This window comes from Leucopleurus acutus, assembly GCF_964270905.1.
Source record: "Leucopleurus acutus genome assembly, chromosome: 6".
Lineage (NCBI taxonomy): Eukaryota > Metazoa > Chordata > Mammalia > Artiodactyla > Delphinidae > Leucopleurus > Leucopleurus acutus.
In genome coordinates, this window is record NC_139149.1 from 96955684 (window position 1) to 96970809 (window position 15126).

The 15126-nt window shown below is 40.5% G+C and overlaps 1 protein-coding gene across 7 annotated transcripts in view; it reads right to left on the reverse strand.

Annotated features, from left to right (window-relative positions):
• Positions 1-5787: 5787 nt before the first annotated feature.
• FN1 (fibronectin 1) overlaps positions 5788-15126 on the reverse strand; it is a 69591-nt gene continuing 60252 nt past the window's right edge. For all 7 annotated transcript variants that reach the window (XM_082841871.1, XM_082841876.1, XM_082841874.1 and 4 more), the window contains 6 exons: positions 14570-14708; positions 12193-12357; positions 10193-10318; positions 9563-9669; positions 6869-6979; positions 5788-6548 (listed from right to left, as the gene is read on the reverse strand). In XM_082841871.1, the coding sequence (XP_082697997.1) occupies positions 6477-6548; positions 6869-6979; positions 9563-9669; positions 10193-10318; positions 12193-12357; positions 14570-14708 (720 nt within the window). In that variant the 3' untranslated portion in view covers positions 5788-6476. The remainder of the gene's footprint in view (positions 6549-6868; positions 6980-9562; positions 9670-10192; positions 10319-12192; positions 12358-14569; positions 14709-15126) is intronic.

Here is a 15126-nt window from a genome sequence, read left to right on the forward strand (position 1 = left end):
TCTTGGACACTCTTAAAGCTCACTTTTGCTAAACACTGTGACAGGCACAGATTTATTTTAAAAAATAAATTGTAATAAACCATGCCTATGGAAAGTGCTTAAAGCATCTACAGCTTGAAGAATCTTTTTTTTTTGTCCATGCCACGCGGCTTGCCAGATATTAGTTCCCCGAGCAGGGACTGAACCCAGCTCTTGATAGTGAAAGCACCGAATCCTAACCACTGGACAACCAGCGAATTCCCACGAATAATTTTTAAATAAACATATATCACCACCAACCGGGTAAAGAAAAAGGATTTTGCCAGCAGCTCCCCTGCCTTGTCCCCCCGTACCTGTTCTTGATGATGGCCCCCTCTTTCCTTCTAGGAGACCACGTTTGGGCTGTTCATGATCATCTCTCCCTTGTTTTGCCTCTCACCAGTTTGTTGATCTTGGGCACATGCCTTAACCTCTTGGAATTTGTTTTCTCATCTATAAAATGGAGATGCATTTGCTCCCAAGGAGGCTGAATAGCTCCTGGTTAAAAGCACACAACCCAGGGCCAGTTTGTCAGGTTCAGGTTCCAGCTCTGCTACTAACAAACTGTGTGATGGTAGGTGATTCACTTAGCCTTTCCTCACTTTCTACTTATAAACAGATGTTGCAGTACCTACCTCTTCACGTTGCTCTGAGGAGTAAATGAAACAAAATATTTAACACCACCTCAGACATGATAAATACTGCTCATAAAAAAAAAATGCTACTTATTATTTTCATAATGCTTTTGTGTATATGGGGCATGGAAGGTAGTGGAAGATGATACTAATGTGTGGAAGTTGGATTTTGCCTTAGTTTTTGAATAGGTAGCCAAGTTTGAGTTCCTTCAATCTTTTTTTTTTTTTTTTTTGTGGGCTGTGCCGGGTCTTAGTTGAGGCTGCATGCGCGATCTGGTTCCCCGATGAGAGATCAAACCCAGGCCCCCAGGCCCCCTGCATCGAGAGCTCGCGGTCTTACCCACTGGACCACCAGGGAAGTCTGTCTTCAATCTTTCATCTACTCTGTTTTCCCAAACCGCTTCTTACTGCTACCGAATTGGTCACCTAGACCCGTCCCAGGGTCCTAGCCCGGGCCGGGACCCCTTGTCTCAGCCAGGAAGGTTCTTTTTCCTATTTTTTCCATTTTTGCCAATAGCAAAACCGATGTTGAGACTGGAACAGCACAAACTTTATTTAATGGTCAAAGAATGGAAAAGCAGGAACCTAGTTCACAAATCAACTTCCTAACCCAGTTAGAGCAGAGACACCAAATATATAGGAGGGTCAAGGTATAAGGGAGGGAATTGGAAAGAGGGGAAGGAATATCCACGAGTTATCTGAGAACAGGGGTGTGGTTTGGACCTGCAGACTGATGCAACACTCCTTTTCAGTCTTTGTATGGGCTTTTACAGTTGCTGTACAGTTACAGTTACAGTTGCGCTGGTGGGTGTGTCACTTAGCATGCTAATGTATTACAGGGAGCATAGAATGAGGCTCAAAGTGTACTGGAAGTCAAATCTGCCACCATCTTGGGTCTAGTTGATTCTAACCAGTTCTTGTTTTTTTCTCTTTGCAGTTTCCTCCTGAAACTTAGATAAGAGTAACTGGTTTCCATTCGAGGGAGGGGCAGGGGTGTGATGCTGGGGCAACAGCCTTGGTAACATTACCAGGAAGCAAAAGGATATTGAGGTCTTTTGTAACTAAAGTGCCATTTTTTTCAGTTGAAATAAAATACACATATAAAATGCAAGTCAGTGATTTTTTAGTATATTCACAAACTTGTAGAGCCGTCACCACTGTTTAGTTCCAGAACATTTCCATCACCCCAAAAAGAAGCCACATTCTGATTAGCAGTTATTCTCTATTCTTCTCTCCCTCTGGTAACCATTAATCTACTTTCTGTCTCTGTTAGTTTGCCTATTCTGGACATTGTGTATAAATGGAACCATACATTATGTGACCTTTTGTACCTGACTTCTTTCACTTAGTGTGTTTTCAAGGTTCATGGTGTAGCATGTATGAATACTTGATTCCTTTTTATGATCAAATAATATTCCATTGTATGAACAGACCACATGTTGTTTATTCATTCATCAGCTGATGGACGTTTGGGTTGTTTCCACTTTTTGGCTGTTAATGAAAAATGGTGCTGTGAACATTTGTGTACAAGTTTTTATGTGAGCATATGTTTTCAGTTCTCTTGGGTATATACCTAGGAGTGGAATTGCTGGGTCATATGGTAACTCAATGGTTAACTTTTTGTGGAACCACCAAACTGTTTTCCACAGCAGCTGCACTATTTTACTTTTCCACCAGCAGTGTATGAAAGGGTTCCCGTTTCTCCACCAAAGTGGCATGTTCGGCGCTTGGCTCGGCATCTTACAACTAATGCTGAATTTTACGGATCAGCAGGTTTCACTGTATGGTCCTGACCAGCAACCTCCTGGCAGAGGCAAGGTTTCCTTCTGGAACGAAATGGTGGTTTCTGAGGTACCGTGATGCAAAGAGCTCCCTGGGAGCATCCTGGACCTGCAGTGTATTTTCCGTAAGGGCATTCTGCTGGGGGATGGGCTGCCTGCGGGATGGGTGATTTCAGCCCTAGCCAGCACTGGGTGCTGACAATCACCCCATGCTGGCCACCTCCAAGCAAAGCTAATAACTTCAAGCCTTTGGAGGCTCCACACAAGAGCCATTAATAGGATAAATCTGGCTCCTCAGATCGTTAGAACTTTTACGTCTCTAAAGAGGAATTTAAGGAAATGTAAAACATGCTTTAATATCTCATACCTTCATACCTAACTCTGCCGAGGAATGTTAAAAAAGGAATTTCCCGTTTGGGGCTTTCAGCTGAAGCATCATTTCTCTTGCTCTTTTATTACTTACAGTATTTTCTTCTCTTCCGTTGTAATTTATATAGATTTTTGTTTGCAATTCAAATTGAATCTCTTATTTTAATGAGACTATGAAATGGGATGATGTGGCAATGATAAATAACTTGCATCTCAAATATGACTGCCATATATACTCTAAAACTTTCTTAGTCTGAAAAATCCAGGGCAGGGCAAGGTGCTGCCCTGCTTTGTGCTGCGTCTGCTTTATCAGCCTTTGTGGTAATCTTTAAATGTCCCCAAATGTGAGAAGTCCCAAGAGTGATCTTTTTTTTAATGGTTGAAATGTATCTCCTGAAAATGGGATTTTTTAATTGGAGCCTGCCACTTTCCCTGTCGCAGTAATGGGAACTTACTGAATAGGAAGCAATTTCAGCACTTAAATGTGCTGATGTGTGTTTCTTAATCACTTTAATGAATTTCATACAACTAGAAATGGAATAGAATTTTCAATGGAAATATAATTAAATGGAAAAGTCATTTCCTATACTTGTAATTTCCACCTGAGCATTTCTTTATTCACCTCCGCAGAACGTGTGCCTTACAGGCTTACAGTGATAGTATACTGACTAACTTGCATAATTCACTCTGGTCATTAGAGCTGAAAACAACAAAAATACTCAACAATAAATTTTATTACAAATCACGTCCAGCAAGACAAGGTATAGCTTCAAAATTATGATTTTTCTTTTTAAACTCATATATTTACTACTTTTATCTGACTTTGCTTGAATTGGCAGTTTCTTGCCTGAATCCAGATTGGTCTTTTAATTATGCCTTTTCAGTCTGGCCTGCTTAAGACAATTCTCAGGAACAACAGTAACATGAGTCAGTAAAAACTGTAAAAGATCTTTGGAAATCCTTGTGTTTGAATGATTTTGCTGAGAAATAGTAAAAAAGAAAGTTTTACCGTTTTGCCTTGTGATGCCAAAACATAAAAGACCATTGAAATTTAATTTGTTCTGATTATCTACATGTAGTTACTGACTCACTATTGAAAGAGTTTCATTTGTAAATTTAATATATTGCTTTTGAGAATCTAGCAGACATTCTGGAAAAAGTGGTGCCTTTTAACATCTTAAATGTGGAACTTGCAGATTTTACATTTCAGTGTGCAAGTTTTTGATGGGCTCACTATCCAGTTAATTAATATAGTCCAACTGGATTTACTTAAACTCATGTTGGGGAAAATCGTTTTAGGTTTGTCTCTAGATAAGTGGTTTGAAGCAAAGTCAGTCTCAACCCAAAGGTGTTCTTTCATTATGTTTTTAAATGTAAAGACCTTTCAATAGGATGGAGCTGAGGTGCAGACTTTCACAAGTTCAGTACCTGGGCTTCCTCTTCATATTAAAGATGGAGGCAGGAGCCCGCTTTCTCTTTGGTGTGTGTCTGCAGTGGGGCTTCCCCTTACACCGTGTGTGAATTTGTATTGGGTCATATTCTCTCTCCATGAACAGTGATGACCCACGTATGTGGAACAGTCATTTAATATTCTTCCTGTGATTCTTCCTTTTTTCCACATGTACAGAGCAGCTCTCTCGGTAACTACTGGCTTGACAAAGCTGAAAGTTTAGTGATGTTAACAGAAGTCCGGGCTGTGAGTCTGTGTCCTGCTAAGGAAAACTCCTCTGAGCTGGAGTCCCATCAAATTAGACTGTGGAACCTCTCCCGGGGTGGGATAGGGAGGGTGGGAGGGAGGGAGACGCAAGAGCAAGGGGATATGGGGATATATGTATATGTATGGCTGATTCACTTTGTTATACAGCAGAAACTAATGCACCATTGTAAAGCAATTATACTCCAATAAAGATGTTAAAAAAAAATCTCTCCCTAATGAGATGCTAAATGGCAAGGAATTTTATAAACTAAATCCATTCCAACATGAATTTTTTTTTTGTTTTTTTTTTAAAAACCAATGAACCCTGAGGAAATCTCTTTCTGTATTTAGTCTTAATATTTATTGCCAGGTATTTATTGATATTCTGTTACAGTGGTGTATAAAAAAGTGTTTTCCATGCCTTGTATATTATGAATGACTAATCTTTTACTAATTAATAATTGACTGTTTCCAGTGCTGCTATTCTACTATTTTGGATATGCCAGATTTAATCTCAAAGTTTTAGATTTGTTGGTTCCCCGAAGTTAAATTGAAAAATAAAAGGGCCTTTGTAGACCAGGACTGCACACAGTTTGTTCATCTGGGGCACTCCAGGGTCAGCTGGCATTTAAACAAGTTGGATTGACGTTATTATACCGCCGCGTTTCTTTAAGACAGAACCCCTCTATGCCATGCGATTTAAGTAGTCTTTTGGTGGTTTTTTGTTTTGTTTTGTTTTGTTTGGCTTTACTGTGCAGCATGCAGGATCTTAGTTCCCCGACTAGGGATCAAACCTGCTCTCCGTGAAGTGGAAGCGAGGAGTCCTAACCACTGGACCACCAGGGGATTCCCGATTTAAGTAGTTTTAACATCTCAGTCATCTTTTTATTTTCCTTGCAGGTAATCGCTTCAAATAGAAGTTTATTTAATGAAGGACGGAAAGGAAGTGGGAGGGAGGAAAGAATCATAATGGTTAGAAAAGAACAATGAAAAGGTTGTTTCGATTATACTTCTGAAGAGCTAGCTAGCAAGTTAAGTATCTGAATCCACCTAAATCTGGTAAAGCGGAAAATATAAAGTTATCTCCATTACTGAAGAGATAAAATGACAAGACTGAATCTGGGTTTGGGGAGTGACAGACTTAGAAAAGCTTGTACATAAATCACCAAAATTTAGAGAGCCGTGCCCATCATGGTTTTTCAGATGTTTGCTGAATAGCAAAGAAAAAACATTCAGGAAGATTCTTATTTCCCCCCAAATTTCTGTATGTAAAAAAGAAGCCATGATGTTCAAGTTGTGGAATGTAAATCTTTTATTAAACAGTTGTCTTTCCACAGTAGTAAAGCTTTGGCATGTACAGTATAAAAAATAATCACCAACCATAATTAGACCAAATTCCTCTTATTAACTGCATACTAAGTGTCTTCAATACAATTTTTTTCCATATAAAAATACAGGGAAAAGTTGATAAATAACAGGTAAGAGAAAGACTTCTAGGCAATACTAGAATCATTTGGAAATAGTGAGTACTGTGGATATTTCAAATATCACAGCAACAGGGACATGCTCTTCCTACAATATTGTGGGCCAGATAGTTAAGTGGAAGCAGAAGTGTTTGGGTAACTTCCCTATTGAGAATTTTGGTAATATCATTTCAAGACATTTTGTATCTTGGTTGGTGCATGTGCTTCCCTATTGATCCCAATCCAAATCACAAGTTAGAAACATTTCATTTAAAATACTGAGCAGTATTGAATACTTTGGAGAGCTGGCAACGTACTGCCCCATTTATGAGAAAAGTCTAAAAACACTCCCAGGGTGATGGTTGGAGAAGCTGTGAATTGAGCTGAAGCTGGAGAAGTTACTCCAGAGCAGAGGGCTTAAGAAAGAAACAAACTAAGCTGGGGTCTGCTAGCATCACTCCAGTTTGGATGGACCTTGACAGAGATCCGTGCTTGTTTCTCTGGGTTGGAAATATTACTCTCGGGAATCTTCTCTGTCAGCCTGTACATCTAAAGGCATGAAGCACTCAATTGGGCAGTTGACATTCTGTTAAAAAAGAAGAAGAAAAATTAACAGCAATGCTGTAAAGGCTACAGAGGAAAAAAGGGGAGGGTGGCTACTCTGATAATTACTTATGCATAGGAAAATATGTCTAGCTTTAAGAGCTTAGCTATATATTGGGCAATGGGAGATGCTCAAGAGAACCCAAATTATGTTACAGGATACAATATTCTTTCTACTCTTAAGTCTTTTAAAAGTTTTTTAAAATTGGTTCATTCAGAAGAAAGGTACCTACAGAAAGAGGCTCCCTGCTATGTGCCTAATTGCATTTAGGGGAGAAACACGCAGGGTGCAAATGCACTTACAGTATTTGTTCTCTGATGGTATCTCTGCGAATACTGGTTGTAGGAGTGGCCAGTTGAGCCTTCGTGACCAGGTTCAGCCCCTGGTCTGCGGCAGTTGTCACAGCGCCAGCCCTGAGAGAGCAGAGGCATGAAGTCGGATGGGGTTTATGACAACACAAGAACATCGCAACTTAGAGCTTGTGTCGAAGAATTTCACCTCTTACGAGTCGGCAAAATACACGCAGTCACAAAGGAAGCTTTGAGGATGATTTCATGCACTTACAACTTGCAGAGTGCATGTTGGCTGATAACGCATGTTTTATAGCTGCCTCTATTGATGCTTTTCCTTTTTCCTGAAATGTCTTACAAACCCCACCCATCTGCTAAGGCTGATTCCAGTCCTGACTTCCTTAATAAGCTGTCCACACTACATGATGGAGGAGGTTTTCCTGGAATCCTAGAGCTTTTAAAAGGAACGTGAGATCACATGGACAGACACCCTCATTTTATAGGTAAGGGAAAGGAGACCCAGAGGAATGACTGACTGGGGGGCGGGGAAGTCACACAGTGACCTGTGAGTGGAGTGGGACTGCCACCCAGCTGGGTGACTCCTGGTCATGTCCTTTCTACTGAGAGATCCTGGGACTTTCCAGTCATGTGAGCCTTCTTTTGCCTAAATTAACCTGAGTTGGGCTTTTCTCTTACAGCCAGAAGAACCCTAAGTAATACAATCACTTTCTTTCTTATATTGTCAGTGAAATATTTCAGACATATTTGTCCATTTAAAAGCATATCCCCCATAATACCTAAGACAGTACGGGTAAATACCTACTTTTATTTATAAGAATCAGTGAATCTTGCTTTCATATAAACACGTAACAGTTCCCACTCCTGTCTAAAGTGTTTCATTTCGCACTTCGCTTTAGAACAGAACAGGTGTCACACGTTAAAGGTTTCATGTACGTAAATCATGAGGCAGAGAGGCTGAAGTGAGACCCAAACCGACTTCTCAACAAATTCACCTTCCATCCCACTTTTCTACACTGAGCGCATGACCAGAGATGACTGAGTTCTGTGATCACGGTCTTCATATGTGTTAAAGAGAGACAGAGAGAGAGAGACTTTCCCCACCCAACCACGAGTGGTGGAATAAGGTCAGAGTAGCTTCCAGGGGCTGCCCTCAGCCAGACCCCTGAAGACCCTTCTCTGCTGCCAGTTTAATCTTCCTAAAAACCGTCCTCCATCATGTTCCCTTTCTCTTGGGCACCTGCAACTGGCTAATGCCAAAGGCATCAACCAGTGAGCCTTACCCGGGAGTAGGGAGCATGCTCTTCAAGGACCAGAATTTGAAAAGCTGTTGGGGAGGGTATGTTTTCATTGAAAACAAAGGAATGTTATGTTTCATTGCTTTTATTTGAGTTATAAGGCATTTTATTTTGTAATTTCAAAGATTAGAGGAAAGCACAGCACTTTTCTGTTATATTGAAGTAGGACACAGATTAGAAATGGTTGAGGAGTACTGGCATGAATAATGGACTGCCGAGGCCCTCCATAAGTGGCCCCCACTTCTTCCCATTTAATGTCTTCCCACTAGACAGCAGGCAGAGGGTTGTTTCACTGGAGCCCACATGTGCCAGCTCCTTCCCATTCCAAGGGGCTGTGCTCACCCTGCTCTCTCTGCTTCCGCCATCCCTCAACCAGATTGTAACCATCCTAAACCCCAGCCAGCGGACTATGCTGGTGGCGCAGTGGTTAAGAATCCGCCTGCCAATGCAGGGGACATGGGTTCGAGCCCTGGTCTGGGAAGTCCCACATGCCACGGAGCAACTAAGCCCCTGTGCCACAACTACTGAGCCTGTACTCTAGAGCCCACAAGCCACAACTACTGAGCCCAAGTGCCACAACTACTGAGGCTCGTGCACCTAGAGCCCATGCTCTGCAACAAGAGAAGCCACTGCAGTGAGAAGCCGTGCACCGCAATGAAGAGTAGCCCCCGCTCGCCACAACTAGAGAAAGCCCACATGCAGCAACGAAGACCCAATGCAGCCAAAAATAAATAAATAAATAATTTTTTTAAAAAAACAACCCAAAACCCAGCCAGTTCATTCTTCTCTTTTCCACCAAACCTTTCCTGCTGACATCAGCCTACATGGGAACCGGGTTTGTCAGATCCACTCAGAACCTGACTTAATTAGCTGGACTTTCAGTGTGTGCTAATTTAGTGTCTCCAGCTATATCATTAGGGGCCAGGACCATTTCTCACTCCCTCCGTGTGTCCCATATTCCTGAGCATAGCACTAGACCTATGGCAGGAATCTATCTGGGGATTGAGAGAGGGTACAAAGAAGTGGTATTTTCTTAGATCCGGGTATTCAAAATATTTAACAGCAGTATCACAGGGGCACCTGCCCAACAGAATGGAGCAAGAAGCCCAGTGCTACCCAGCGTTTAACACTTCAGTTGCTGAAGAACGGAGGCAGTCTGAGAATAGTAGGTATGGGGGAGGGGGCTCAGGCTGCCACAAAGGAGGAGAACTGGAAAGGGGTAGTCAGTAGCGTTATGTTCCAACAGGGGCTGAAGTATTTCCCCATTTCATAAGGTGCACTACCACACCTGTGTGCACAGCCCACAGGAAGCATAACTCTTAATCGTCCGTACAGGAACCTCCCCCCCCCCTTGTGTAAATTGCACAGAGCCTGGCCTATCTGGTCTTACCCGCTGGCCTCCAAAGCACGTGCAGGAGCAAATGGCACCAAGATATTCTTTCTGCCACTGTTCTCCCACGTGGTACGTCTTCCCATCGTCATAACACGTTGCCTCATCTACGTGGACACACAAATCATAAGCGCGTGTAAGACTGAGAACAATAATACAGACTTGACCCCTCTATGGGGGTGGGTTTGTTTCTCTCCTAAATTTGTCATCACAGCCCACGTGCCACGTGTTAATGGGAATCATCTGTAAGAGAGGTACTGCTGTATAGGTCTTAGGGCAGCATTTCCAAAGACTAGATCTAATAAACTGGAAACGGTTCAATGCAAAGATAGAGATCATATTTTAAAAGTTGAATCTAAAGACCCATAAGGCTTTCTTGTTACATTTCACTGCAGATTATGGTCAAAATACTCAGGTCGGGAAAGTGCTAAAGTGCCCTATAACAACATTAAATTATGGCTCGTTTTTGAAGCTTGTCTCTGCTGTCCCAAATCAAAAGATTAACAAACCCACCGTTCACTCCTCAAGAAGACCTAAAGTCTCCAATCATTTCTGGGGACGAGAGTTACAGCTCAGTAATGAAGGTGGGAGCGCTCAAGAAGGCACTAAAAGTGATTTGTGGCAACGTACGGGGATCGCACTTGAATTCTCCTTTTCCATTTCCAAGACACGTGCAGCTCATCATCTGGCCACTTTCTCCCTGACGATCCCACTTCTCTCCAATCTTGTAGTTCACACCATTATCATGGCACCATTCTGGGGGGTGGGGAAGATCAGAGGCAAGGAGTTATTGGCGTGTTCTGACTCACGAGATGGTGAGCGTACTGGGACATGTCACCAGATTTTCAAAGCCAGGTATCTGGAAGGAGTGGCAAGGAAAGATGAAGGTCATGATCCCTCTGACAAACCACTTTTTTGGTTGGATTTGAAAATATTATCTTTACCACTTAACATTTTCTCAGATATTTTAGGATCCAGTCTATTCCATCATAATCGTTTCACAAGAATAGTCAATGACCTTCATTTGAATTCTCCCTATTAAGGTTTAAAATTGGGAAGGCTAAAAATAGTTAATAGATGAAAAGTCACTTCTGGATTTGCAGAGATCCTGGATACAAAGTTCAATTAACCAAAAAGCAAAGATCAGCTGGTTTCTACACACTACGACCTGTTTCTTGTAAATGGGAAAAGTGAAAGAATAAACCTATGTATCAAAACAAAAACAAAATGATAAATCAATGCTTATCATTCCTACAAATAAGACTGGTTCTAAGGAATATCTAAGATTCACAGTTATATATCTTTAACTACCATACATAAAAGATGACTTTTTAATCTTCAGAGTTTATACTAAAACAAAACAAACTTTGGAAGTTTATATAATACACACAACTTCTGCTTTGTCAACAAGTCAGTCATTCCTAAAACTTTAAAAAAGTTAGTCAATCATTATGACATCTAAGTGCAGAATATGTAAGTTGAGCCAAAGAATCACATAAATCAACTTACAGCTCTGCTCCCACAGTTGCGCCTAAGTACTTACATAGGTAATAAATATACAGACTTCAAAATAGCTCAGTTTCAGAAATTTAAAACCCCTAATTGATGCCAAATGTTAAAACTTCCAACTCCTAAACAGCATATGACACTTCTTTCTATTTTCAGATGGTCAAGCACAGTAGTCTGCATTGAAAAAATTAGTTGTGTTTATATTTCAGTCTGAATTAAACCAATTCGTGTATACAAGTTAAGTAAAGTACTCTTAAGATCGTTTAAAAATCATTATGTCATATTTCACCCAGTACAATTCCTGGATATGTCTATAGGAGGCTTGTTAGAAGGCATAATGATTAACACCTATGAAAATGAACCAATTTCAATAATAATCACATCCTCTAAAAACCAAGCAGAACCAAAAAGGATTTAAAAATTCTAATACTAAACCTCAAAGCATGATAAGTCATTCCTAGGATTATTTTAACTAAAAAATAATTTTAAATAATAAAATCCTTTTATAATTTGAAAATCAAATCTTTTTCAATTGAAGTTGATTCTTAATTATCTACAAATGGATTATCTGTACTCTCCACATTACTTGGCAAGATTCAAGCTACCCAATGTGTGTATGTATGATATGAGTGTGTATGTGAGATATGAAAGTGTGTGTGTGTGGGTGTGAGTGTGTATATATACTATGATATATGTATATTTGGTTTGTGTTGAAAGAGGTAGAATATTTGTAAGTATAAATGTTCACCTCTGAGCTCACTCAACACTACAGATTAAAAGAGACTTGAGGTTCCGTTGTGTCTCTGATACCCTTCATTAGACCTGGCTCCAAAGAGTTTGACTTTATTCATTTCACAAAAAAATTTTTTAAATCATATTACCGTCGCAAATTTATTTTTAATTAATAGTCATATTGAAATACAACCCTTGAGATGAAGCAATACTCAACAAGTAAAATTTCCCATCATTTTTATATGATGCAAAATGTTACTTTGAGTCAAGCAGTCTCTCCTCGTTTGCTTCATGTTTGGAAGAGGTTGCATCTGCCAAACATGCTTCCTCCTTTGGCGCATTGTGAGAATGCATGGAACTGCAAGAGGTGGACAAAGCAAGCTACTCACTAGATGAATCACATCTGAAATGACCACTGCCAAAGCCTAAGCACTGGCATGAGAGTTTAAAGCCAGATTCAGACAATCGCTCCCACTCCTCTCCAATGGCATAATGGGAAACCGTGTAGGGGTCGAAGCACGAGTCATCCGTGGGTTGGTTTAGGCCTTGGTCAACTACATGAAGAAAAGGAGAAAAAGGCAAAAAAAAAAAAAAGACATCTTATTATGGTTTTGGACCATAAGAAGAGAACTGAATTATTGTATATAATGACTTATTCGAAAACAAAAATCCCGGTAGCACTAAAAAGCACTCATCTGTTGTATCAGTGCATCAACTGCTCTAATAAACAATGCTTAGATTTTGCTAGTGAACACTTGCCACAAGCCTCTTAAAAGGAGCCCATCTTTCACTTTTGCCCTCAGTTCTAAAAAAAAAAAATCATTTCTAGTAAATCTAGTCTATATAACATGGAACAGATCATGAGGCAATTAAGAATTTCAGTGGTATGCGAAGGCTGGAAATTCCTCTCCATCAGTACCTGAGTGACCCTAAGCTAGTTATTTAACATTTCTCTGCCTTATTTCCCTCCTCTGTAATGTGGGGATAAAAATAAAAATATCTCTACCTACTCAGGATCTTGTGAAGATTACATGAGATCATGAATTCAAAGCACTGGCCTATTACCAACACTTAGAAAGTGCTCGCCAAATAAAGAATAATTATTAGAGGGCATCTTTTGCTTTTAATGCAAAAGGTGTCACAGTTTTATATACCATTAAAATGTGATCTCATTTATTTTATTGCATTTTTTTTGTATAATAGTGCAAAAAGCCTAGATTTTGTACAGTCTTTTCATAATGGTCAGACTGCTTTACTCTATCAATAAAACCAACTGTTCCAAATAAGAGAAAGCAATGGGATATCGATGGCTTAGAAATTAAGTAATGGAATCTCTTCATGTTGCTTAGATCTGGTCTTTATGTTTTGGGAAAGCTTATTTTAAAATAATCTATGCAAACAAAGCATGCTTCAAATTATTCTCTAAAAATCAAGTTAACTTCTGTGACTTTGAATCCCACTGTGTATATTTTTTTTCACAGTGCAAAAATCAAAAGCTCAAAAGCAATAGATATTTGAAGTGTCTAATATTTTGAAAGGCATCACAGTGGAAGAAAATAGAGTTTTGTTGAAACTAAGATGTCTGAAATGTCTCAAAGCTGGGAGAACCTGGCTAGAATGCAGAATATTGCTGCTGGGAATAAGGAGTCGGAAAGAAAAATGGAAGGAACTTAAACTGCTATGAGGGGTTTCAATAACCTTCCTAAAGATAGCCAGGAGTTAAAATTCCACCTGACCAAATTCCATCTGGAGATGGAATCTTTTTTTAAAAAATGATGTGGAAAAAGCACAAAGACCTTTGTGCTCTTGAAAATTCCTTTCACATGGCATTCTACTAGCAAAACCACACGAAGCAAAAAGTGTGCATTACCATGGATATATAACACAATAAGCACAAGATAATACCACGCCCCCCCCCAAAAAAAATAAACTGCTTAATTCACGGGCTTTTATACATGTGAAAGAACACAGTCACCTATCGAATGAGGAAGAAGCCTGAGGTTAAGTAACTGGCCCGAGCAATAATGCCTGTCACTTGGCAGACAGAATTCAGCGCTCCCTGCTGATGGGGAATGGAGAACCCTCCAGTTGGAAAATTTGAGATTCATGATTTTGATTATTCCCTATCTCATGTTTCTTGGTGACTCTGCAGCTTCCTGGAGTTTGAAAAGCTGGGTGATACACTACTGGTTTAACAGAACTTCCCGGGTGCTACAAAGAGTCAATGACCATTTAACCTCATTGTGGTTTTAGGCCTATATAATCATGAAATAACATGGGAATCAGGGAGCTCTTTGGACAGAAATGGGCTATGTTGGTAGCATTTTACATCAGGATCAAAACCCAGCAGGCATTGATGTCGGCAGATAAGGAATTTCCTTTACAGGTAATCACTTTCAGCACTTAAAACTTAGGAGGACAGCAACCTGGTAAGATGAAGAGGGTCTGGGAACAGAGATCAGGAGACTTGTGTCCTATATCAACCCAGATACTCCCTAGCCGGGACTCACAGTGTTGGACCAAACAATATTTGAAGTCCTTTCCAGGTCTATCATCATATCACTCTTTGAGACTCTATTTATGTATGTGTTTTACAAGATACTACGATACTCTGAGGGGAAAATAATTGAATTTAAAGTTGCTCAGTTACTTCATGGAATTATTTCCTAAAGTCAAAAGACAACAGCAAGAAAGGAACAGTCACTTGAAGAAGCGTCTCTGGGGTAGTCCAGAACTTTTGCCCGAATAACCCCGATGTTCACATACCAGAATTGCCCACGGTAACTACTTGCTCCCGAACCTTGTGCCTCTTCTGGTCTTTTATTGCCTCCACTATGATGTTGTAGGTGGCCCCTCTGGTAAGACCCGTCAAGGTGGCACTAGCAGAAGTTCCAGGAACTCGGAACTGCAATTATTAGCACATCCAAAGTAGGGGAGAAAGCATTATAGTGAGGAATTGATACGACTTTCCCTATTCTCTTCTCAGCAGCTCTTACTGTGTAAACACAGCAAAGGGAGACAAAGATGAAGAGTGTAAAGGTCCCAACCAGAGAAGGAGAGAAATGGAGCTTGAGTGAGGGGCTATCGTTTCTACATGACAGGTTTTCCTGCCAAAAATCTACCCTACGTGCTCCACAGTTACCAGGAACCCTCACTAATTCTAGAGACAGCCTCCTCTTCATCCTGCTGTAGTTGCAGTCTGGGCAAGCCCACTGGCAGCCGTGGCCATGCTGCCCCCTTCACATAAAACGTGGATGCTGTGCTATGTGGGATACACATTCATCCCACACAAGTGGCATCTGACCCCAGCGTGGGGTCCTTCA